We start from the raw sequence: 22,761 nt of genomic DNA on the forward strand, positions 1-22,761 counted from the left end.
GAAATGTGTGGGAAATATCAGAAAGGGAGACAGAACGTAAAGACTGCTAACTCTGGGAAACGAACTAGGGGTGGTAGAAGGGGAGGAGGGCGGGGGGTGGGAGTGAATGGGTGACGGGCACTGGGTGTTATTCTGTATGTTAGTAAATTGAACACCAATAAAAAAAAAATAAAGAAAAAAAAAATAAATGTCAGTTACAATTTCCACCAGATACGATCATAGAGAGCGCTCAGGGAAAGATAATAAAAGAATGGAGGCGAATAATTATGAAATGATGAGTCTGAGTGTTTATTACCTTTGCTGTGGATGTGATTTACTGAATTGTACTAATATGGGAAGTTCCTACCATTTAATTTTTCCTAATGGCTGTGGTTAACTGCAGAATGCAAGCTGTCCGCAGACGCAGCACCCCACTACAGCCGGCTGCCCTGAGCTCCTTCCTCCCCACAGTTTGCAGGCAGCTAGGCCACCTCCCGCTGCACGCACACCAGCACCCTATGTCCCAGCCAAACACAGTGATGAAGAGGAAGCTCAGGTCCAACCCCTGGTCCCCCGGAGCAAGTGTGAGCCGAGACTGTCCGTGTGTGGCACACGGAACTGTCCCGATCAAACCCGTCTGGAATTGAGCCCCCACCTTGGGCAGAGCCCTGTGCTCGTCATCCTGTGGGTGCCTGATTCAGGGACAGGGCTGGGTGCAGAATCCAGGGGGCTGCTGGACGGCCTCCTTAGTCTGCCATGGAATCAGGGTGAAAGGAAACATACCCAACCCCTCTGCTGTTTGACATCAGGATAGGATTTGGTTTCCTTACAGTTAACAGTGAAGAGGCAGAGGCAGCCCTTTCCTGGGGTTGGGCAAAAATCTATGGAAGAGCTTTATAATGGACAACCAAAGGGCATTATAATGGCACCCAAAGGGAACAAAGAAACAAGGTCCCTAGAAGCAAAAGGCCCCAAGGCATAGCTGTGTCGCCCTCTCGTGTTCACTGGAGGAATGTCAGGAGTGTGAGCTGGAGAGGCTGCTCCTCTGGGAGGGGCAGGGAGGCAGGCTGTGTCCCCAGAAGGGGAAGGTGACCTTGTCTTGCTGTTCTCCTGGTCTGGGGGCAGAGTTCTGGGGTGTCAGTCATTCTGAAGTGAGTGGAGCTGAGGCTCTGAGCAAGTCCTGAAGCTGTATGGAGCTTGGAGGACCCCCAGGCACAGGGAGGTCTCCCCAGAACCAGCTGGGCTGTAGATGTGTGTGGATATCAGTACCACCCGAGAACCTCTCATTTCACACCTGTTTTTCTTAAAAATCCTGGGTCCCACTCTCCACACAGTTGCAAATGGGAGTGTCTGATACAGGAATAGTTGTGTCCTCTCTGAGAGGCCAGTGTCCCTCGGCTGCTGGTGCCTGGGGCTGTGTACACAGGAGAGAGGATAACCCTGCACTGAGTGTCCCAGGACTGGACTCTGCAGCCTCTCTGGCCTGCCGTGGCCCTGGCTTGCCTGGATTCTGCTCTATCTCACCTCTCTGAGCTTTGGTGTCCATCCCTGCCAGGAGGTGGTGATAATACCTGACCAGCACAGCTGTCAGGGGGATTGCATTTCAGTCTGTGCTTAAGACCACCCTGGCAAGAGATGCTGAATTTGCTAAATTGGCATCTCTCCTCGCCATGCTTTTATTGATTACAGAGGCTGAAGAAATGGTGTTGGTCAAAATAAGGTACTTCTGGGTGGTGCCATTTTAAGAGGGTCTCTTCAGAATAAAATTGAACAGGTTTCCAAAAGGAAAGTGCATGGGCACTCAGGGCAAGCCTGCTTGGTCCTGGCTATGGAGTCCTCCTATGTGCACAGCCTTGACTTTTTACCTCTTCTGCTCTTTTTCAGGAGCAAGGCCCCAAACGGCCTCTTCGGTGGGAGGGACTTATGGACTCCTACACCAGTGGTGCTCAATTTTGGCTGCCTAGGAACCTCCCAGAGATTTTAAATCACCAACGTCAGGCCCAGCTGCAGGGATTATGCTATAACTGGTCTGGGTTCAGGTAGGCATAGCAGCTTGAAAGCCCTGGAATTATCTTCATGTACTGCCAGGAGGTTACTGAAAATCACAGCAGCCCATGTCATTTCCCCCCTCCCTGGTGTGGTGCAGATAGTAGGTCCCTACTGCCATGGTGTACTACTTGTCTGGCTCTGCCCTGTCTACAGTCTCTGTGCAGAGTCCTGGGCTTGGCTCAACGTCTTGGTCACCAACAGCCATACTTCTGCTCTTCTGTCTTGTCCACATTAACCATCCACTGTCTGGTATCTGTAAGCTGTTACCTGTACCCATCTGTACAGCTGCCATACAATTTGGCTCTGCCTACCTGCTATACGCTCCTCCCTGGAGATGCAGGGTTTCCACCTGTTCATCTGACATTTTGTCTCAACCTTGAGTCTGCATTTCCAGGAAAACCAGCCCTGCCTGTCTGCACCCCTACCTCACCATGCAGCTGTGATAAGGTAAACAGTGTTAGAGTGCTACTGGGTGCCAGGCTCTGGGCTCTCATTTCTTTCTTTCTCATATGGGTTCTAAATAAAGTGGGGTCAATGTCTGAGCACCATGTGCATTCTCCTGGCTTCACATCTTAGGGCTCAGAGGCCAGCTACTGGCCATGAGGATGCTCTTCCCCAGGGTGAAAGCAGGTCCCTTGGGGGCTGGCCTGCTTCCCCACATCAACCACTGGCAGGTCTGGGAAGGAGAGGAGGGTGGAAATCAGGATGAGCCCAGTGGAGAAGGGGAGGGATAAGCAAGGAAGGTAGTCTCAAGGCAGGGTGATGGCAAGTGGAACTGTTTGTGTGGTGGGAGAGGGAAACGGAATACAAGCAAGAGGTACCAGATAGAAAATTGAGTCCAGATCCCAAAGGCTGGTCAGAAAGATTTCAGTGTTTTGTCAGCCAGTGGCAACCAAGAAAGGTTTTAGACAGGAAGTTAGCAGGATTTTGAGAGTCCAAGCGTGGTCAGAGGTTCTAGAAGGATGGGAAGGGGAAGGTGGGACATTTAGTACAGCTAGGAAATGGGTACAAGTTTCCCAGGCAAGAGGTGCTCTGGCCTTGAACTACTGCAGAGTCCATGGGAAGAGAAGGGAGAGGAGAGAGAGGTGGGCAGTGTCCCTGTGGGCCCCCTTCACCCATCATCATATCCTGTGTCTTCTCCACAGCTCCGCCCACTGGAGGTACCAGGCATTCAACTTATTTCTGAATTGCATCCCTTTCCAAAGGAATGTAAGCTCCATGGGGGCAGGGATTTTGATCTTTTTTGGTTTATTTGTCTCCTGGAACATAATAGTCCTTCAAGGAGTACCTGTGTGAGGTAAGAGCCTAGAATCAGCTGGACGTGCTTGCTGTCTGAATACGTGACACAAGGAGACAGAGATGCTAAATATGCCCCATGGGGTGGAACCAATAATCAAGAGGAGGGCTGTGACAACTACTGCCATGCCACACCTATGCCTGTCACCGATGCTACACATCTGCTGACCCGTCCTCAGTCTGGACCAAAAATCCTGGGAATCAGTCTGATGACATTTCCTCTCCACACCCACAACAAAACAGCAGAGTGCAAAATCGATCCCTGTTCTAGATGAAGAGTTGGAATGGTTGACCACCAAAATGTCAGCTGGAATGAGCCAGTCTTGCCTGCATCCCCACAGCCCTACCTGGGGACCCAGGTGCCTCTTGTTACCACTGTCATGAGCAATACAATTATCGCTAATGTCCATGTTGTTGCTACTGATGACAATAACAACAGTAACAAGAGCCACCATACGTCACACGCAAGCACTTGAGCCAGGCAGACGTCAAGGCAGGTTAACATCATTTTATTGCACCCCCTCAAGTCCTAACCGGTAAATATTAACATTTTTGTTTCACAGACGAGGAGTGTGATGTTCAGGGAGTTCAGAACCCAGAAGATAAAGGTGGCAAATGTGTCTGTGTCGCAGGCCAGAAGTCTCTTGACCAAGCACGACACATGGTCTCTCACAAACCAGGAGTCCATGGAAGAAGATGAGAGGCAGGTGTAGCAAACTCCAAATCACCTGGAGGAGCAGCAGGCCTGGCAGGTGCAAGGACACAAAGAAACATCCCGGGTCCCCACGGGGTGCGGCCCTAGGGGTGGGAGGGCGGCCCCCTCGCCTGGCTTCTCTTTTAGATGTTCCTGGCCCGCAGCTGGATGGGTCCCACGATGACATCCACCTTCTCCTGGTAGGAGCCCACGTCCCTCTTGGACCTCATGATGCAGCCCCTGCGGCAGCGGGAGAAGGAGTCGTTGGCTCTGCACACCACCATTTTACACTGCAGGTACACCGAGGGGAAGCGCTTCAGGAAGTAGAAGGAACTGAATTTGAAGCGGGCGATGCGAGGCGACGGCTGAGAGTATGATTGGTAGGTTTGGTCCTTCACACACCTGGAAGAAGAGAAAAGGCAGCCCGTCAGCTGTGGATGCATGATCTTCTTCGTGATGCATGTGGGTCAAGCGTGGAACCCCAAGGCTTCCTCTGGGCCAGGAACCTCACGCCCCCTGCTGCACCTTCCTTCCCGCAGAACGTGGGGTTTGGACATTGGCTGTCAGCCTCCGGGAAGATCCCAGCAGCTCTGCTAAGTCAGCAGCATCTTAGAGCAGCAGATCAGCCCAGGGCTTCCACATAGACAAGCAGGCTCCATAGGGTGTGGTGAGCGCTCAGGGACCATGGGCTGGATGGCCCTGGTGACCCAGGTGAGTCAGGGAAGGAGCAGGACCCAGGGAGAGGGCCACAAATATTAGAGTTCCTTTCCTTTCCCGGTCTCAGGGCCAGGCAAGGTGACACTCCACTACTCTCTGGTGTCTTTGGTGGCCACCACCCCCACCCCCAGCCCAGTCCTGCCCTGCCCAAGTCTCTGGGGCCATGTCTCTTGACTCACCTCAACTGGCCCTAAGCCCTGGGTAGCTGTACTTGCCACATGAGCTGGAGTACTCTCCTGTACTCCCTAATCCAATATCAACCATCTCCTTATTCCCTCAGATGCCTCATCTCCACTGGTGTTAGCAGGAAAATTACTTAAGAATCCCCTGAAAGAAACTTCATACTCTGATATGCATGAGGAGCATCTCCCAGCTCTACCCTCAGTCCAGGAAGCAGCTTGCATCACCCATGAGTATCTCTCACAGTAGGATTTGGTGGGGGGGGGGGGGGAGTAGCAAAGAGGAGAGCAAAGAAACTGGTCCATGAGGTATAGGGTGGAAATTTTTTGCAGGTGGATGGGAGCTGTCACTAAGGCAGCCTGATTCTGCCTGGAAATGTGGCCCAGGGTTCACTCGATATCTTCTTTCTGCCTTCCAGAGCTTCCTTCCTCTGCTTTCAATGCACTTTCTCTCAAATACCATGTTCTTTTTCTCACAGGAGTCACTTTAGCAGCAAAGGTGAGAGAGAAAGTACCCAGAACCTTGTCAGGAAGTAGGACAGTTGTAAATGAGGTCAGGGTAGCCCTGGGGCTACTAGGAAATAATTGCATTTCCCATAAAACCACACCAGTTAGGGTGGTCTGTGTAGGCCAGAGCTCCAAAACCCAGGCTGCACTTCAGAATCCCTGGGGGACATTTTTAAAATACAGATACTCAAGCCCCACGACAGATTAAGTAAAGAGAATGTGCAGGTGGGGCCTGGGCACGGATGTGCTTGAAGCTCCAGATTCCTCTAATGGGCATCCAGGTGGGTGATCTTGTTGGTGCTCAGGTATAGTCAATGAGTCCCTGTACTCCAAAGACAGCTGGATTCACATCTACCCCCACATGCATCCTCTCCCAAGGAAATTGCATTATCTTACATACATATATGCCAGAATTTGACTGAAAAGAATCATTTAGCAAAGAAGAACCAAATCACTCATTTGTGTTAATCTCAATCACCTGACATAAACTCAAATGTCACTTTGTTACTATTTGCAGAAAGAGAATATGGGTAAGCTTCTCCCCACTTTTGCTGCCAAGGGGGCTGCTGTGAATTGAACCAGTGGCATAACAAGACATAAACAAGACAAGCCTCAACACCTATCTCAACACCTATTCAAACTGTCCCTGGAAAAAGGTACTGTTTTCAGTAGCTCAGGGAGGTGTAAAATTTAACCTCCTGACCCTGATTCCTTAGAGAGCCCCTTAGCCTATCAGTACAACCTCTATATTGTACTTCTATGTGATTGTTACTGAGGTGTCAAGGTCAAATTATAATCCAAGAAATGGTACACACACCAATGGACAAAGATGAAAGGATAGGGATGGGAGTTGTACATCCCAATGTCCCAGAACCCCTTGATGAGCTCAGAAGAGGCAAATCCCACCTCACCAGAGTCCTGTCACCCAGGGAAGGAGGACTGTAGTAGAGGAACCCAATTTGGGCACCACTGACCCCAGCCTGGGCACCATTGACCTGGTCTCTGCATCTCTTGAGCTTGGTTAGAACCACCATTCTCAGCTGCTAGGTCAAGAGATCCTGGTTACCCACAACATTCCTTGTGGATGACCTGCCATGCATGCTCTTTGCCCAGGGCCCCAGCTACTCCTTCCCATTTCATCCTCCCTACCACCTATGATGTGGGCATCACTATTCTCATCTTATGGGTGAAGAGACTGGCTCAGGGAGATATGATTGCCTGCCCAGAGTGATGCACCTGGTACATGACAGAGCTGGGATCTCAATCTTGATCTGCAAAATCAAGGCACACATGTCTTCTTATGGAGTTTGGTCCCCTGGGTCTAATCCCAGTTACAGCTAACCTGCTTGGTGACCCCTGGTGACTCATTCACTTCTCCACACATCCATTTTCCTATATGTTTAACCAGGTATGACAACCTGACTGGTTAAGTTGATCTATCAGAACCCAAATCCTTGAGACTTTGAGCTACTCATGTTTGAATTGTCAGGTGAAGGTTGACATTTGCCCCGTGAAGACACTCCTTACCCACTCCGGATTAGATCGTAGGTCAAAGATGTAAAGTCATTGGAATATGGGGATGCCACGCAGGTATCCACAAACAAGGCTAAGGAGGCATCAGAATGGATGATCTTAGCCTGAAGGTACAAGTTCTGGTTTAGGTCCACATAGTATGGTGTGCTGGTCACCGGATATAAAAATGAAGAGGATGTATAAAAGGAAATGTTCACGTCAAAATTGCCATACTGCACTTCCTTGACCTCGATGTTGTCATTAGTAATGTACATGGTGTCAACCCAGGTGTTCTGGAGCATTTTGCAGCTGATGTGAATGTGGAGGTCCTTCTTCCTCTTGATGATGGCACTTGGAACAGCTACTTTGAGGAAGTTGGAATAGGTGATGGTATCATTATCGACCTGGGAGAGGAAGACAGGAGAGCAAAGTCAAGTAAATGTCACCTGCTAAGGGGAGCTCACTGCTGATTTAGGTTACCATGAGAGGGAAGTGACTCAACCAGACTTCAAACCCCTTACAGGAACACACAGAGAAGGCACATACCTATTGCCATGGCTCCAATTATCTGGGCTGGGCATGCTGCTTAACTAGTAGGACTCCCTTCTTTCACAGAACCCCTTCCTCTACTATGTGATGGGGACCGCAGGTGGGACAGGTATTGGGGCCTCCTGGGAGCAGCTCCCCATGAGAAGATGGGTAAGTCTGATGACCCCTTGCCCTACTGAATGGCCAAGCTGAGTCCAGACTCCATGGCTCAGGGCTTTTCATACTTGCTTTGTTTCATTCCCACTGTGGCTGGGAAAAACCAAGGGAGGAGGCCATGTATTGAGGGAGGGGATGGTAGGATTAGTTCTCACTGTGCTGTTTGGATAGTTTGGTAGCTATTGCAGCTTGGTGTCTAAGACTTACAGGAGTGGAAGAGACACAGGGTGGAGTTCTAGCTGAAATGGGTCTCTGATCTCTGGGGTAGGGGCTCCCCCAGAATCTCATGGGGACAATTGAGCAAAACGAGAACACTTCCTGTCACACTCTGCTTTGTCACTCCCCATACCATGGGATGGATTCCTACTGTGTCTTTTAGCAAGCAGCAAATTCATAAGAATGTTGGTCTCTCACACCATTTGATGTGCCTAATGGTGACTTTCTGGGAATGAGAGTCTTGTACCCAGTGGTCTGTGAGCATCTCAAGGAAAAAAATGATGCGATCGGGGCTTGGTACAGTGTCAATGATACTGTCAGGAACATCAATAAATACCATAAATGATGAAAGGTATTGGGTGCAGGGCCCAGCAAAAGTACCATGATGGAGGAAGAATGGGGCCCAGATGGCTGAGAGGATACAGGTGAATGAGGCCTCTGGAAGTTCCATGGTCATGATCATTTGGCCCCAAGTTAGATAAGCACAAGCCTAGTCATTGCCAGGCAGAAACAGGGAGGAACACTTTCCCTCCCAATGTGGTGATGGTCAGAAGCAAACTTCTTTCTGCTAGCCAGGTATGAGTTCCCATAAGTAATGGATACTTTGGCAAAAACAAGCACAAAAAGAACACCATGGTGGCCAAAAAAGAAGTCCTAAAATGTGAGGCCAAATTACTCTTAAGAAAAAAAAAAAAGAGGTTTTTCAAGTAGTCACATTTAGTCATACACCCTGTCAAGAACAAAACTCCATTCCTGGTCATTTGGGAGATTGGACAAGTTCTCTACTCAAGCCAGCACTTGAACATCTTAAATATCATTGTTCTTCAGAACGGTGTGTGTTGGAAAGGCTTTCCCTTCATGCCTGCAGTTGCATAACTCAACTCTGAATTTGTCTCTTCCAGAAAAATGTATGAAGAGAGAAGAGTTTAACAAATAATTTAAAATGGTTTTGCCATCCCTTTTTCTTCGTTGGGCAGCCAGGGAGGTGTCTGCAGCCCAGGCCTGTAGGGGAGTGTCAGAGTCCATACTCTGGACTCAGGTCCGGGGAAGGCATCCCTCAGGTGGGGTGGAGAGACTGCATGTCTCCTATGCCCTCCATCCATGCAAGGAAAATTCACTGTATTTTCTAAAAATGTAAAGAAAAAAAAAAGTGGGCTTTATATGTGAGTGCCAGTGGTTGTCAAAAGAAACCATATACATTTGACTCTGTTACCCCTTCAAAGACAAGCTGAGGTGCCTTTAGTTTAATTCTGTACGCTTAAATCTAAGACTTCCTGGAATTCACATTTGTCTATGGCTTCCATGCTCAAGCTAAATTCTGAATCCATTCCAAGCAATGAACATGGAATGGAAGTTTATTTCTTGATCACAAGAAGCAGTTCTGACTTTAGATTAAAATTCATTTTTAGATGTCTGCTCAGTTTGGAAGGAACTCAGGATGTAATGGGACATCTTACAGATAAGTAAGTCCCACCTTGACATCCCTCTCATGTGGTGGGGAGACCTTGCCTACTCAGCCATGAGAGCCAACATTCGCCTGACAGCACTCAGTGAGGCTCCTGGGGGAGCTGTGTGGATGGCTCTGGCTGGGGATCATGCCAGTCCACCTTTGAATCCTGGATCAGCAGATCATGACCACGTGGCCTCGGGCAAGTGGCTTACCTTCTGTAAGCCTCCATTTCCTTATTATTACATGGGGATGAAAGTTGCCCTGAGAATTTCAAAAGTCATTAGAATTTATTTCAGTGGCTGGCATACAGATTAGCAGTTTATAACCTGATTACACAGGGGTTAGGCTCCATACCAGCACCACTGGGAGCTTCCAGGATGAGTAAAACAACAGCCCTGCCCTGAGGCACTCAGTCCAGTAGAGGATGGCAGGTATTTAAATTAATGGAAGAATGAGAGTGTAGCATGTGCAGGCCACCATGAACCACCTTACAAGAACCAGCATCGGCACGTTGCTTTGGTGGCTTCTAATGGAGACGAAGGAACATCGATGGGGTGGCTCAGACGTCAGAGTCTCTGGGCTGTACTTCTCCAACCAGGAGGGATAATCATCTTTGGTGTACTGACTCCCACTGACTAAACTCATGGCAGGCCTGAAATACAGCACACTTAAATATAAAAGCAGGGCTGCCTAGAACTTCTGCACGCTGTGACTGGTATGTACCCTTCTCTGAACGTAAGTCTCCCTATCCATTCAGTTCATTTCAGAAGGAGATCTGATATCTGAGAAAAAGGAGCCAGGTGGCCACAGTGGTAACTGTGGACTGTTAGGCTTAGGCACCTACCCATGGCTGACAGGCCAATCTGCTTGGCTAAATGACTCCCCTTACTCTCCCACTGTGTCTTATGTGTCAAAGGATCAGGAATGACTTTGCCAGGTAACAAACAGTGTCATCTTAGCACCTAGCTTAGTGATGGCTCATAGCAAATGCTCAGTAAGTCTTTGGTGAATGACAAATTGATGCCCTCTGAACCTATGGGTCATGCACATTGAACATACTTGAGCATTTCATGTTACGTATTTACTGCAGTCCCAAGCCTCATAAAAATATTCGCACTATGTCTGTTCCCTTACAGATAATATCTTGAAATGATTCTTTAGGTGTCATCCCCAAATTCAGAATTTAGAGTAGATGATTTCAAATAAATCTACATAGAATTAAATGCAACCATTGTAAGCATGTAACTCAATGAGGTTTGACAATAACCATAACAAGAAGGTACAGAACATTTCCATGAACTTCACTCCTTCCTGACGCTTGGAGGCAGTCTCCTCCAACCAGATCGGCTTTCCATCAGACATTTATTCCCCATTCCTGGATTTTATAGAAATGGAATCACAGAGGAGGTACTCTTGTGTGGTTGGCTTCTTTCACGAAGTGTAAGGTTTTTGAGATTCTCAGTGTCCAGTGTTTGCCCTACCACTTTTTGGCCAAGTGGCCTTGGCCAACCTGCTTGACCCTTCGAGGCCCAGCCTCCCTATTTTTAAAGTAGGGTAACAATGAGAGAACACTTGATGGGCAACCGAGGGGTATGACACCAGCTAATCCTAGTGTCTGGCCCTGAGAGGCTGAGCAACCATCCAGGTTGCTCAGGACTGAGGTGTTTTGTGGAACACAGGACTTTCTCATGCCAACATCTGCAAAGTCCCAGGCAAACCAGACAGCTGGTCACCCTAGATGGTGATAGCTCAGCTGCAGAGGCTGGTTTATTGTGAAGCTAATAAAGCCTCAGCCTCAGGACCTCCCCTGTGCCCAGGTTCTTTCAAGGCCTAGCAGTGTACTGGCACAGCCATATGTTTTTGTAAGATTTATAAGTAAGATATGTTTGCATTCTTCTGCTTCATGAGGTACCCTTCCCTCTCACCAACCCCAATTCCAAACTATATAAGCTTCAGGCCCTACAAAACCTGGAGCTTCTATGGTTATTGCTGATGTGAGTGGCAGCCTGCCATCCACTCTCTGTGCCTGACAGTGGAGTGGAAAATAGCCTGCTGACCTTCCTTCCTCATTCTTCCATTTGGAAGTGGCTGTAACTTGTATCATGCCACTAAACAGATTTAAATCTTCACCCTAATTACACCGGATATACCATCATCATATCTTTGGGTTCCCCAGAATTCAAGAAACAGCATACATCCTCTGTCTCAGTAGGAGAAAGAGTAGGAAGTCCTAGACTTACCTGCTCGATGGTGCCGCAGCCTGAGTACGGAATTTTGAATGTCACCTGGCTGGCCGTTATTTGGGGCTGACACTGGTAGCTTTCATTCAAGGTGGGAATGACAACCTCAGTGTCAGAATAGCCCAGGGATCGGAGATAGCTCCTGCTCACGCTGGCTTGCATATGGTTTGGCAGACAAAGCAGCTCTGGTGGCCAAGGGCAAACAATGCAGACAGTCAGCACCCCAGCAAGCCCACTAGGCACTCCTCCCGTATAAAGATGCAATGACCAAGATGGTGGACAGAGATGGCCCACATCAGAATAGGCCTCACCACAACCCCTCAAATGCTACATGGCTCAGGTCAGTGTCATTCTCACAAGGCCCCTTTGAGGGCACAGGGACTTTGGATTCCCCTGATGGAGAAATGGAGGCAGGATGTGAAATGAGTAAAATGTTTTTGCCAACCTATCATTTATCCGTAAAGTAATGCTCCAGTTGAATGGTGGAGATATTATAAAGTCTTTAGCTATGGAATGGGTCAATGCTTAAAATCCTGACTGCAAAAGAGAGCTCAGACATCACCTTACCCAGTCCCTAAGCCAATCTGTAAATCAACCCATTTAACAGCTCAAATTGTGACCACTAGCTGGAAGTGGCTGAGTGACTGGCTTAGTCTATCTTCAGATAGAAGCCAAATATGCTAAGTCTCCAGACACAATCACAGTGGCCAGGTGGTCACTTGTATTTTTGATATTGACATTCCACCATATGCTGAAGGTATGACCTCACGTCTTATATTTAGTCTGTGCTGATCACAGTAAGACCACCACACTGCCCATCATCCAGTTCTGACCCTTGACCTCATTTCTGGGCAGCCAGAGTCCCAAGACCACTGCTCATGGCCCCTTTCAGCACCAGATCAAGCCTTGGTGACCTGACAAAGCTGCTCTAGTTTCTTATTTTGCAACCACAGGAGGGTTGAGCAGAGGTGTTGCCCACAACGAGCCCCCATGAGAGGACTTACTGGTGTTATCATTGGAAGGACTGGAGTAGTAGTTAGCCTGGAAGCCCTTCCTCGTGACGCTGCCATCACTGACGAAGCGAATGGACATGAAGTTCGATGACGAAGTGAGAGAGCTCTTGGCTCCATCACAAACACGGGCAATCAGAGGGGAACTATGGGATGGGCCATCGAACACTTCAATATAGTCGTAGTTACAACCACCTTCAAGCCTGCAGGGACAGAATACAGTTTTGGCTTCGCTTTCAACCAGGATTTGATGCAGGGGGTCAGATCTCAGGGAGGGGGGGTGTCACATCTTTGTGACAAAATTCATAGTTGAAAAATAATAGAATGATATTCACCTCCCTGTGACTTCCACGCATGGATCTTCGTCCTAACTTTTGGGGTCACACATATGCAATCTATAGCCCCTCTCCTGACACCCCTTTGAATCATGAAAGGAGGGATCACAACCTGCCTTCAACTTTCTTCAAAAGGAAACTGGTTTCCCACAGAATAAAATAAATATTCATGAATCCACAGTGATAGAAATAAATAACCAAACTAATAAATATCGGACAAGTCAAATAACCTCTCTGAAGATTAGGTGGTCAACCTTCCTCCATAGGATTGCATGAGCTTTAAGTATAGTCTCTGAAATCCAAAATGAATTGTAATGATGAGGAGATTAAAATGAAACTGTATCTTTTGCAAAGAGATAGCAACTGAATGTCCAAGACAGAGATGTGCAAGGCCACAGCAACCAGAATGCATGAGAGAAGGCTATTGTGTTCAGTAATGGTTGTTACAGAAGAAATAATGGCACCCCGTTTCTGTGACACCAGAAAATACTCATACCTCTGTATGGTCACCCCCTCCTTGGACAAATCATAGATATTTTTAAAATATTATTTATTTATTTATTCATGAGAGACACAGAGGAGCTGTAAGCCCGATGCGGGATTTGATCCCAGGACCCCTGGATCACGACCTGAGCTAAAGGCAGATGCTCAACTGCTGAGCCTCCCAGGTGTCCTGGACCAATCGTATATTAATGTGGCTATTTGTATATTAATTGATGCTATTTCCTCTGCTTAAAGCAGTGATTCCACTCTTCGTGGAATGAGGAACAGATAAACCAGCCTCTGCAGCAGAGATTTCTCTACCTTTGCTTGACCCCCCAAAACTCACCTCCTCAAAAAAGGAGGCAGTGAGGATAAAAGGGTTAAAAAAAAACTGGTGTGGTTAATAGGATTCTGTGCGCTACTATTACTCCTAACAGTCATCCTCCCCATTGGATAACATTTTCCAAGTATGTTCATCTATTTCTCTTTCATGATCTTTCCAGTACCCAGCAATGAGAGGAAAGGAGATATTTTATTCCCTTATTTTGAGGGTCAGGAAACTTAAGTGATTTCCTGTGGTCACACAGCAAATCCATGACAGACCTGGGACTTTGAAGCAGGGCTGTCATCGTGGCCCCACCTCCACGGGCTGCCTCTGTCCTCAGTGAAAAAAATTGAACCCGTAAGAGAACATGTTAATTGGGCCAACATCTCTCCTGAAGGGCTAGATACCATGTTCTAAACTATCTGCGAGGTGCCCCACCTATTCTGCTTTGCACCCACACACTTACTGGACATCTTTGAAGACAACAGTCACGTGGTAGTTGTTTGGGACTTCAATGTCCCACACACATCTGGCGTTGTTTGGATAGTTCCCGGGATAGAATGGGCTGGAAAAGTGCCCTGATGGCTGGGACATGAAGCCTCCGCAGGAAGAATTTGCTACTGGGAAGAAATGGAAAAATGTGGAGGGCCCCCAGAGCCCACTATACGGTCCCTTCAGGGAAATTTTTAAACAACCCTGTAGACAGAAACTCAGCAGGAAGTGGCATAGACCCAGACTGTCCAGGGAGCCTCTACTTACGGAAGATGTCTCCTCGTTTTTGTCACTGTCCCCCAACCCTCTCCCCTGGTGCCCCACCCAGTGGCACTGTCATTGAGAAGAAGGGAAGCAGGGTTTGTAGGGAGCCCAGAACTTACTGTTTGGGCTTGTGACATCTTGAATAAGAGCTGTTGACAGAGAGAAAAGATAACAGTCAGTTTCCTGGGATGGTCGGCACAGTTGTTCAGTGCTCACCTGCTCTGTGCAGAAATGTGCCAACCCTGGGTTCACAACCCTTGCCCTCAGAGAGCTCACAGCCTGGAGTGGTGGACGGGAAAGAGCAAACTGCAGCCTAACAGGATGGGGCTGTGATCAGGGTAAGCCCGGATATGGTGGGAGCCCAGAGTGTTGGCTCCTGACCCAGACTGAGCAGAGAAAAGGGACAGGAAATTGCGGGGCGGGGAGAGCAGGAGTCAAGCAAAAAAAGTAGAGAGGGGGGTTCCATGCAGAGGGAATAGCCTGTGCAAAGGGACCAGGCCTGAGAGTAATAGCACACTTAGGGAACATCACTGTGGATGGAGCAGGGAGGGGAGAGGAAACCAAACAGATGCAGGAAGTGGATCATGGAGAGCCCTAGAGACTGTCCTCAGCTATGGGGATCTGCACCCCGACAGCCCTGAGGAGTCACATGAAGGGTCCAAGAGCATGGAGGCTGGGACTGACTTGGGATTTCCTAAGGACACCCCCTGCTGCCATGTGAAGAATGGAGATGGGGGTGGGGGGCAAGGCTGAGGTGGGGATCGAGGGGAAAGATCTGAGGAGCCAGGAGTGGGCTGAAAATGCTTAGAGCAGGTTGAGCAGCAGCTCCAGGTGAGCAATCAGGAGCTTTGGCTGGTTACATGGAGTTCAGTGAGGAAGCAGCACCCACTGACCAGAGTCTGGTGTCCGAGGGGACAGGCAAGACCTACACGGGAGGCTGGCCCTTCTTAGGGACCAACTGGAGATCTGACTCTTAGGCTGGCCAGGTGACTGATGGTCAAAGAGGAGCCCAGGGAGAGGGCCAGCCCTCCTCGGGTGGAGACACCAGCTGCAGGGGACACCAGTGCCAGGGAAGGCATAAGGGGCGATTCCTGGGAGAGTGGGTGGCATGCCCGGCACCAGCAGCAGAGAGGGCCAGCCAGGCGGCTGGGTGGAAATCACGGGTTCTTACCAGGCGTTGTTGGGTCAATTCCTGAAAAGAGATAGGAGAAAAGGGTCAGTCACTGAAGTGTACCTGGAGGAGGGACCAGATTGTGGCAGGGACACACCTGTGTGACTCAGTCTGACCTTTTTAGTGAGTGCACCATGACTCGTGGAGTTACTGCTATGGAGATCTGTGTTACCAGGGGGAGGCCTTGGGAAGGTCTCCCCAGCTTCTCCCCCCGCCTCATCATCGCTTGAGGGTGATGCCATTAGTGCCACAGCCAAGGTCACACCATCACTTAGTCCTCATTTCTCACTTGTCTTGAATTGTTCTAAGGCTTTACACACATGAGCCACTTAGGTTTCTAATCGCCATTGGCAGCAGGTGCATCATGACCATCTCCTCTTTGAAAAGGAGGAAACTGGCTTACAGACATGACCTCATAGCTAAAGGTTGCAGAGCACATGTAAGGGTGAGAACATACACATATGCCAGCTGTGTGGCCAGCAAAACGGCCCCAGGGCCTGAGACAAAGTGGTCCCTGCATGGTCTCCCAGAGGGGGAAGGCCAAGGGTACAGCTATAAAGCTCCTGTCCACCTCCACCCCCAGAACTCAGCCACAAACACCATCAGCCACCAGCCCTTAGCATCCCCTCCGTAGTAGGTCAGAGGAGAAAGGGGCCTTCCACAAATGACACCTTGTGGTACCTGAGCAAATGACTGCAGCATCTTCACTGTGTGCACAATTATGGGAGAACCAGCCTTGGTTCCAGCACTGCCAGAGTGTAGATTCGGTCCCTGAGCATGCTACGCCGTCCAGGGTGATGGGGCCGGAGCCCTGCCCAAAATAGGCGTTTCCCGGGGCTGATACTGCATATCCACACCTCAGCTGTCTGCAGACCACCTGGGCATCCTGAATGTCCCAGAAATCATCACAAACCGTCCCCCACCTGCCACCGTGGTAAATTTCCACACGCCCGGCACATGCATTATAGGAGACGTTGGAATTGACTAATCTCAAGCTGGCATCTGAAAGACAAATGGAATAAGAACTGATGACCATTCCCACAACAGATCTCAAAGGCCGAATACCCCGTGGGCCTTTCTCACCCCCAAAGTCACCAGGGGATTGATCAGGGGACGAACATCTTGAAGATCAGCTGGAACGGGCTAAAGACACCACAGAGCTAAGACCCCCTCACCCTTCAGATGGGGACATGCTAGCTCAGCAAGATCAGTCACCAGGTCACCTGGGAAGTGGCAAATCCAAGGCCAGGGTGTGTCCACTACTCCCCACGGCTCTCAGCCTTGGTTTACCAGAGTCGGCTGTGAGATAAGGAGGAAGGGCAGCACATGGCTGGAGCCATTCTTTGAATTTACATAAGAACCATGACACACCCAAAAGCACGGTTCACCTAAACACACCGAGCCTCGAAGGTCACTTCTGTTGGATTTAGTTCAAACGCACCTCTAGGAAAGGAGTTATACCAAGCAGAAAAGCCGATGTTTTGGACACTGGCATCACTTCGAAATCGAACAGTCATTCGGTTGTAGGAAGAGGTGAATGTTTGCCTGGTGTCATTACAAATTTTCCCCAGAAAGTTACTGTTATTCAGTGATCTATCAGAGATTTCAACATAATCAAAAGCGCAGTTACTATGCATCTCCAGCCTGTAAGGAAAAAAAAAGTGGACTCATATTGACATTGAAATTTCTATTGTTCCTATATTTTGCAGATAGTTTGGGCTTTGATGAGTGATGTCATTGAGTCTGAAATTTTCTTTGTGCTCTTCCTCAATCAGATCACAGGGCTTCCCTATGTTGCCCTGATGCTTCATGGTAGGATCAGAGCAACGTAATGTCACCTGAGAGTGAAAAAGCATCCATGGAGGACCATCCTTCACCGGATGATCTGAGTTTTACTTACTGCAGACGGTTGAAGCCCAGATTTATGCGGTAGCCGGGGTTCACTTCTATTTCCCAGACACACTCAGCGTTGTTGGGGTAGTATCCAGGGTAGGATGGGCTTGAAAAGGTCCCACTGGCATTGAATAAGAAGCCACCACAAGCTGTAGACTGTCCTATAGAGGAGACAGAGAGCGACACCCCAACATGGCAGGTGTCAGGTGTGTTATAACAAGCAATTGTTTTCTGGGTAAGAGTCCTCAGGCTTCATCCTCCCATCTTACAACATGACTCAGTTTTTCCTCTCTCAGGCCTGGTCCTCGGCTGCCCACATTGGGGGCCTTGATCTGAGGATCTACCTAGAAAAGCAGCTCTCTGCCAAGAGGTGACCCAAGCTTCAGAGGGAACATGGGTCCCCTTGTAGTAAAAATCCCAAGAAACAACAAAGTGATTATTGTCATTGTCCAGTGGAGGACAGGGATATCGTGGCTGAGCTAAGCAGGAGGGGTGACCCACGGAGAGCTCTCTGCAAAGTAATTTATTCTGTAGGGTCTCCCGCCAGCTGACAAGAAGCAGTGGAAAGTGGGGTCGAGAGGATGGTTTCTGCCACAGAAAGCCTGGGCTTGCATCTTGGCTCTGCCTTTACCAGCTCCATGATCTTGAGCAAGTTACTGAAACTCTCTGCCTCAGTTTCTTCATTTGAAAAAATGAGAGGGCTAATAACTAGTATCTGCCTCATCAGATTCCCGTGTGTATTAAATGAGACAAGACACGTGAACCTCGAAAGCAGTGCCTGGCACAGCGTACGCACCCAACAGTATTAGCTCTTATTATTTATCACATAATGATAAATAATATTAAGCATTCAAACTTTCGTTGGTCAGTTTAATAGACCATTTAAAAATATTTAGATACTCAGTGGTGATATAAATTGAGTTTGGTTCTTATCCATAGGTCTGTTTGTGTGCTATTGCACACTGTACAATTTGATGGTTTTTAGTATATTCGGAGTGCTAAAGCCATCACCGCAGTCATTTTAAGAGTATTTTTGTCACTCTAGAGAGAAACACTGACCCAACAGTAGTCATTCTTCTTTGCTCCCCCCAGGCCAAGGCAACCACTAATGTACTTTGTCTTTACAAATTTGCCTATTCTGAACATTTCTTATATGTACAATCTTACAATATGTGGTCTTTTGTGACTGGCTTCTTTCACTTAGCATCTTGTTTTCAAAGTTCATCACTGTTGTAACATATATGAACAAGCAGCAGGACTTCACCTCCCTCTATTGCTAAGTAATATTCTGCTGGATACATGGACCATATTTTGTATATCCATGCACTGTGATGGACATTCAGTTGTTTCCACTTTGGGGCCATTGGGAACAAAGCTGCCCATCTCTGAGCAGTCATATGTGAGTTTCTGTGTGGACACGTGCTTCCCTTTCCCCTAAGTATATGCCTATGAGTATAATCACCTGGTCATAGGGTAATTCTCTGTTTAACTTTTTTGAGGAGCCACCAGACTGTTTCTCAAAGCAGATGTACATTTTATATTCCCATCAGCAGAGTGTAAGGGTTCTGAATTCTTTGCCTCCTCACCAACACTTGTCATTACCCGACGTTTTTATTCTAACAAACCTACTGAGTGTGAAGTAGTATCTCTTTGTGGATTTGATTTGCATGTCCCTGATGGCTAGTGATGTTAGACATATTCACATGTGCCATTGACCATTTGTATATCTTCCTGGAGAAATACCTGTGCAGATCCTGTGCTCATTCCTTCATTGGGCTATTAGACTTTTTATTGTTGACTTGTAAAAGTTCCTTATGTATTCTAGATGCAAGTCTCTTATCAGATGTATTATTTACAAATATTTCCTCTCCTTCCTTGGAAAAACAGTGTTTCATAAGGATAATTTGGCCTTTAATATATGCCTACCTATAAATTCTATTTCTACATTGGGAAGTAATGAAAGATGAGGCTAAAGTTTCAGAGCAGAAGATATGCATTATAGATTTCTAAAAATGTAATAGGGGCAATTATAAAATAAAATTAAAATGTTACTGCATGTGATTACCTAAGTATATAAAACAGATTTAGAAAGAATTAATTCTTTTGTTCTGTGATTAGTAATTGTTTAATTAAATCAGGATATAGCCATAGAATGGAGAACTGTGTGACCATTAAACTTTATGGTATAAAAATAATTTCAATGCCATAAAAAGGTTAATGTTAGGGACACTAAAAAAGTATCCTATACTCAAGTGAAAAAGGATGTTATAAGGGAGGGTATAAAGCGTGCTGTCATTTGTGCATATGTGCATGCTGATGCATGTATCAAAATGCCAATTGTGATTAAATGTTCACCCATTCATCCATGTGTTCACTTATTCTTTCTAGAAACATGTTATGCCAGATACAAAGCTAGGTAATAGGTATACAAAAAGGTAAAAGGCAGATATGGTCTCTGCCCTCAGGAAGTATACAGTTTGGCATAAAAGTCATGGATGATCTTTTGTAAATAGACATCTGATGTTGTAAGTCCTTAGCATAAAATTTGTCAACACATCCAAATGTCCTTAAGATAAGGTCAGAGTCCTAACCTGTGCACAAAACTCTGAATGGTCTGCCAATAGCCAAGCTCCTTCCCACCCAGGCCTTCAAAGTGTTCCTTCTGGCTGGAAGACATGTCAGCAAATGAGTCTGCTTCCTCTGTGTGCCTCAGCATAAGCAGCATCTTGTACAGAATGCCCTCATTCCTTGATCAAGTAAAATCCCTGATAATATGCCCTCTTTACACACTGAACCTCCCCACTGAAGGACCTGTTACACCTGTAATTACATCATAAATCCAGTAAAAGATATTAACTACTGTGAGCCATTTGAGGGGGGAGATCAGTTTCTCTTTTCAAACATTCTGAAAATTTACAACATGCTTGAAGGCCATTGGACCATATGTACAGCAAAGAATACAGCAAAGACCTTAAAATATTTCACATAAGAAGAGTCAGTATTTGTTAAGTACGTTCTATATACCAGGCACTATGTTAACTTTAGTCCAGTAAATTTATTACTTTCCTACAGGAAAAATTGGGAAGATATGCAAAGACTTATAATGATATTCTGCATCAGAGGATCATTCATAATAATGAAGAAATATAAACATGTAAATGTCCAGCAGTTGGGGACTAGCTAACTTGTGGGGGGTCAGAGCTATGTAATGAGACCAAAGGCAGGCAATTAAAATGATGGGAAGAAAATATTCAATAACATACACAACTGGCCATATTTCTTAAGAGTGATGGAAAGCAATTGAGCAATAGCCACTCTGGGATGGAAAATTTACTTGTAAAGGATTGATTAGTTGTGAAATGATCCATTTATTGTCTCCCTTCCTTCTCTCAGAGCTTTTGAGATACCCCAAGAAACAAAAGCCTTTAAACGATTCTTTGAAGAATACCTTATTCTATTTCCTTGAAGAAGGGGAAGTAGAACTCCTTATTGAAACAAAACTTAACCGGGTGGAAGGGGATAAAAAGGTTGCATGTCTGGAAGGTAGAGGCAGGTTGTGTGTGTGCATGCAGCTTGGGTGCAATGTATGGGGGGGCAGGTTTGGGTAGGTTACATGCCCTTGTTCAACTGGGCTGTGCATTTATAGGCATCTACTGCATGGACAGCCTGCCTGGGGAGAAGAACTCCATTCCCTCGGGTAGAAAAATGTGATACCTACCATGAGTGGTTGTAGATGAAGGGCGCCACCAATCTAGAAAGAAAATGAAACAATTTTAGGACTTTAGTGGAAAAGTTTTCATTCCATGTTCATTAGTTTGGTAAGGAAAGTTCAATGGTAACCCTCATTGGAGGACCTGTCAGGACTTGTCAGGTGGTGGACAATTACATCCTACACTGTGGATGGCCCAGATGGGCTAGAGTATGGTGCTTGTACTTCCCAACATACTCGGCACTGACTGTTTTCACCATGGGGTAGAGAACACTTGGAGATGGCTCTCTCAACATGAAGGGATTCTGGAACACACAAGCACTACTAGGAGTTTATATGGGCATGTTTCTCAAATGATCCCAATTTTGACTGAACAGTTACTTTCTTCTGAAATAACCAGAGGGGACCAAAAGCCCTTCCACCGCAGAATCTTTGAGCAAATCCTGGCAGCAGGCAGGTGCATGAGACCCAGATGGGCCCGTAATCTCAACTAAGTAGGAGCCAAGGTCCTGGGGACTCAGCTGCTGGTCACTGTAGTGAATACCAGAGTCCTCCAAGAGATGAGCCTCGTCCTATCTTCCAATTCTAGAAACGTGAGAGTCGGATTCCAGACGTGATTCATGCTGAGCTGGGCTACAGCTACTCACCTGTCGTAGTAGGAGGGCTTTCTGTAGATGCTGCAAAGGAAGAAGACACATCATCAGTTTCTGTAAATGCTGTGCAGGAAGAAGCCTCTCAGGCTCCAGACAAACAAAAACTCTGAGGGACTGTCCCCGCTAGAACCAAGAAAGACTTTCTGGGAGTGGTTGTGAGGAGCAGAGCTGGTAAATACCCCCAAGGAACAGTGCTGTGGAATTTGTTCTCAAAATCTTTATGCCCATTCACACACTGATACTCCACAGGCACTTTAAAGAAGGTGCTGTAGTTCACCCATAAAACTGAGGTACACCAGGATGATGGGTGATGCAGGGTCCTCTCAAGCTATGAGGGAAACCCCTGCCCTTCAGTAACACTCAGAAATACGAGAAAACAGTGAAAGAAAAAGAGTTTTTCTAGAAAAAATAACAAAAAAACCCAGAGGGCCAATATCATGAGGACCCACCTGAGCAAATGACACTTGCGTCCTCTGAGTGCCTGCAGTTGTGCAAGTTCCAGCCATTGTGGGGGCAGTTCCACAGGTAGGACTCATTCCCAGAGCAGCGCAAGTCATCCAGCACAATTGGGCCCGAGCCCTGACCAAAGCGGGCATTTCCTGGAGCTGATGTGGCCCAGCCACAGCCCAGCTGCCTGCAGACTACGTTGGCATCATTGGTGTCCCAGCTGTCGTCGCACACGGTGCCCCACGAGCCTCTGTACAGGACCTCCACGCGGCCCTGACACCGGTCCCCTCCGTTCACCAGCCTCAGAGCCAAACCTGTTTCATTCCCTAGCAGGATAAAGAACGAGACCTCCGGTCTGTGGATGTCTTAAGGTCATAGGCTAAAGGCATGTGGCAGACTCAGGGGCTTCCTCCTGGCTAGTGGGCCCTGGGCAGG

The 22,761-nt window shown here is 47.4% G+C and overlaps 1 protein-coding gene across 1 annotated transcript in view; it reads right to left on the reverse strand.

The window, feature by feature from the left end:
• Positions 1-3,817: 3,817 nt before the first annotated feature.
• The window catches only part of LOC144300995 (scavenger receptor cysteine-rich domain-containing protein DMBT1-like), a 110,691-nt gene continuing 91,747 nt past the window's right edge, over positions 3,818-22,761 (reverse strand). Inside the window, exons 53-65 of the mRNA XM_077877338.1 lie at positions 22,329-22,652; positions 21,874-21,903; positions 21,236-21,268; positions 17,525-17,678; positions 17,066-17,268; positions 16,306-16,626; positions 15,625-15,645; positions 14,573-14,602; positions 14,164-14,317; positions 12,549-12,757; positions 11,545-11,729; positions 6,949-7,337; positions 3,818-4,420 (exon numbers count right to left, since the gene is read on the reverse strand). Coding sequence (XP_077733464.1) covers positions 4,162-4,420; positions 6,949-7,337; positions 11,545-11,729; positions 12,549-12,757; positions 14,164-14,317; positions 14,573-14,602; positions 15,625-15,645; positions 16,306-16,626; positions 17,066-17,268; positions 17,525-17,678; positions 21,236-21,268; positions 21,874-21,903; positions 22,329-22,652 — 2,312 coding nt within the window. The 3' untranslated portion in view covers positions 3,818-4,161. The remainder of the gene's footprint in view (positions 4,421-6,948; positions 7,338-11,544; positions 11,730-12,548; positions 12,758-14,163; positions 14,318-14,572; positions 14,603-15,624; positions 15,646-16,305; positions 16,627-17,065; positions 17,269-17,524; positions 17,679-21,235; positions 21,269-21,873; positions 21,904-22,328; positions 22,653-22,761) is intronic.

Source organism: Canis aureus, chromosome 29 (genome assembly GCF_053574225.1).
Source record: "Canis aureus isolate CA01 chromosome 29, VMU_Caureus_v.1.0, whole genome shotgun sequence".
Taxonomy (NCBI): domain Eukaryota; kingdom Metazoa; phylum Chordata; class Mammalia; order Carnivora; family Canidae; genus Canis; species Canis aureus.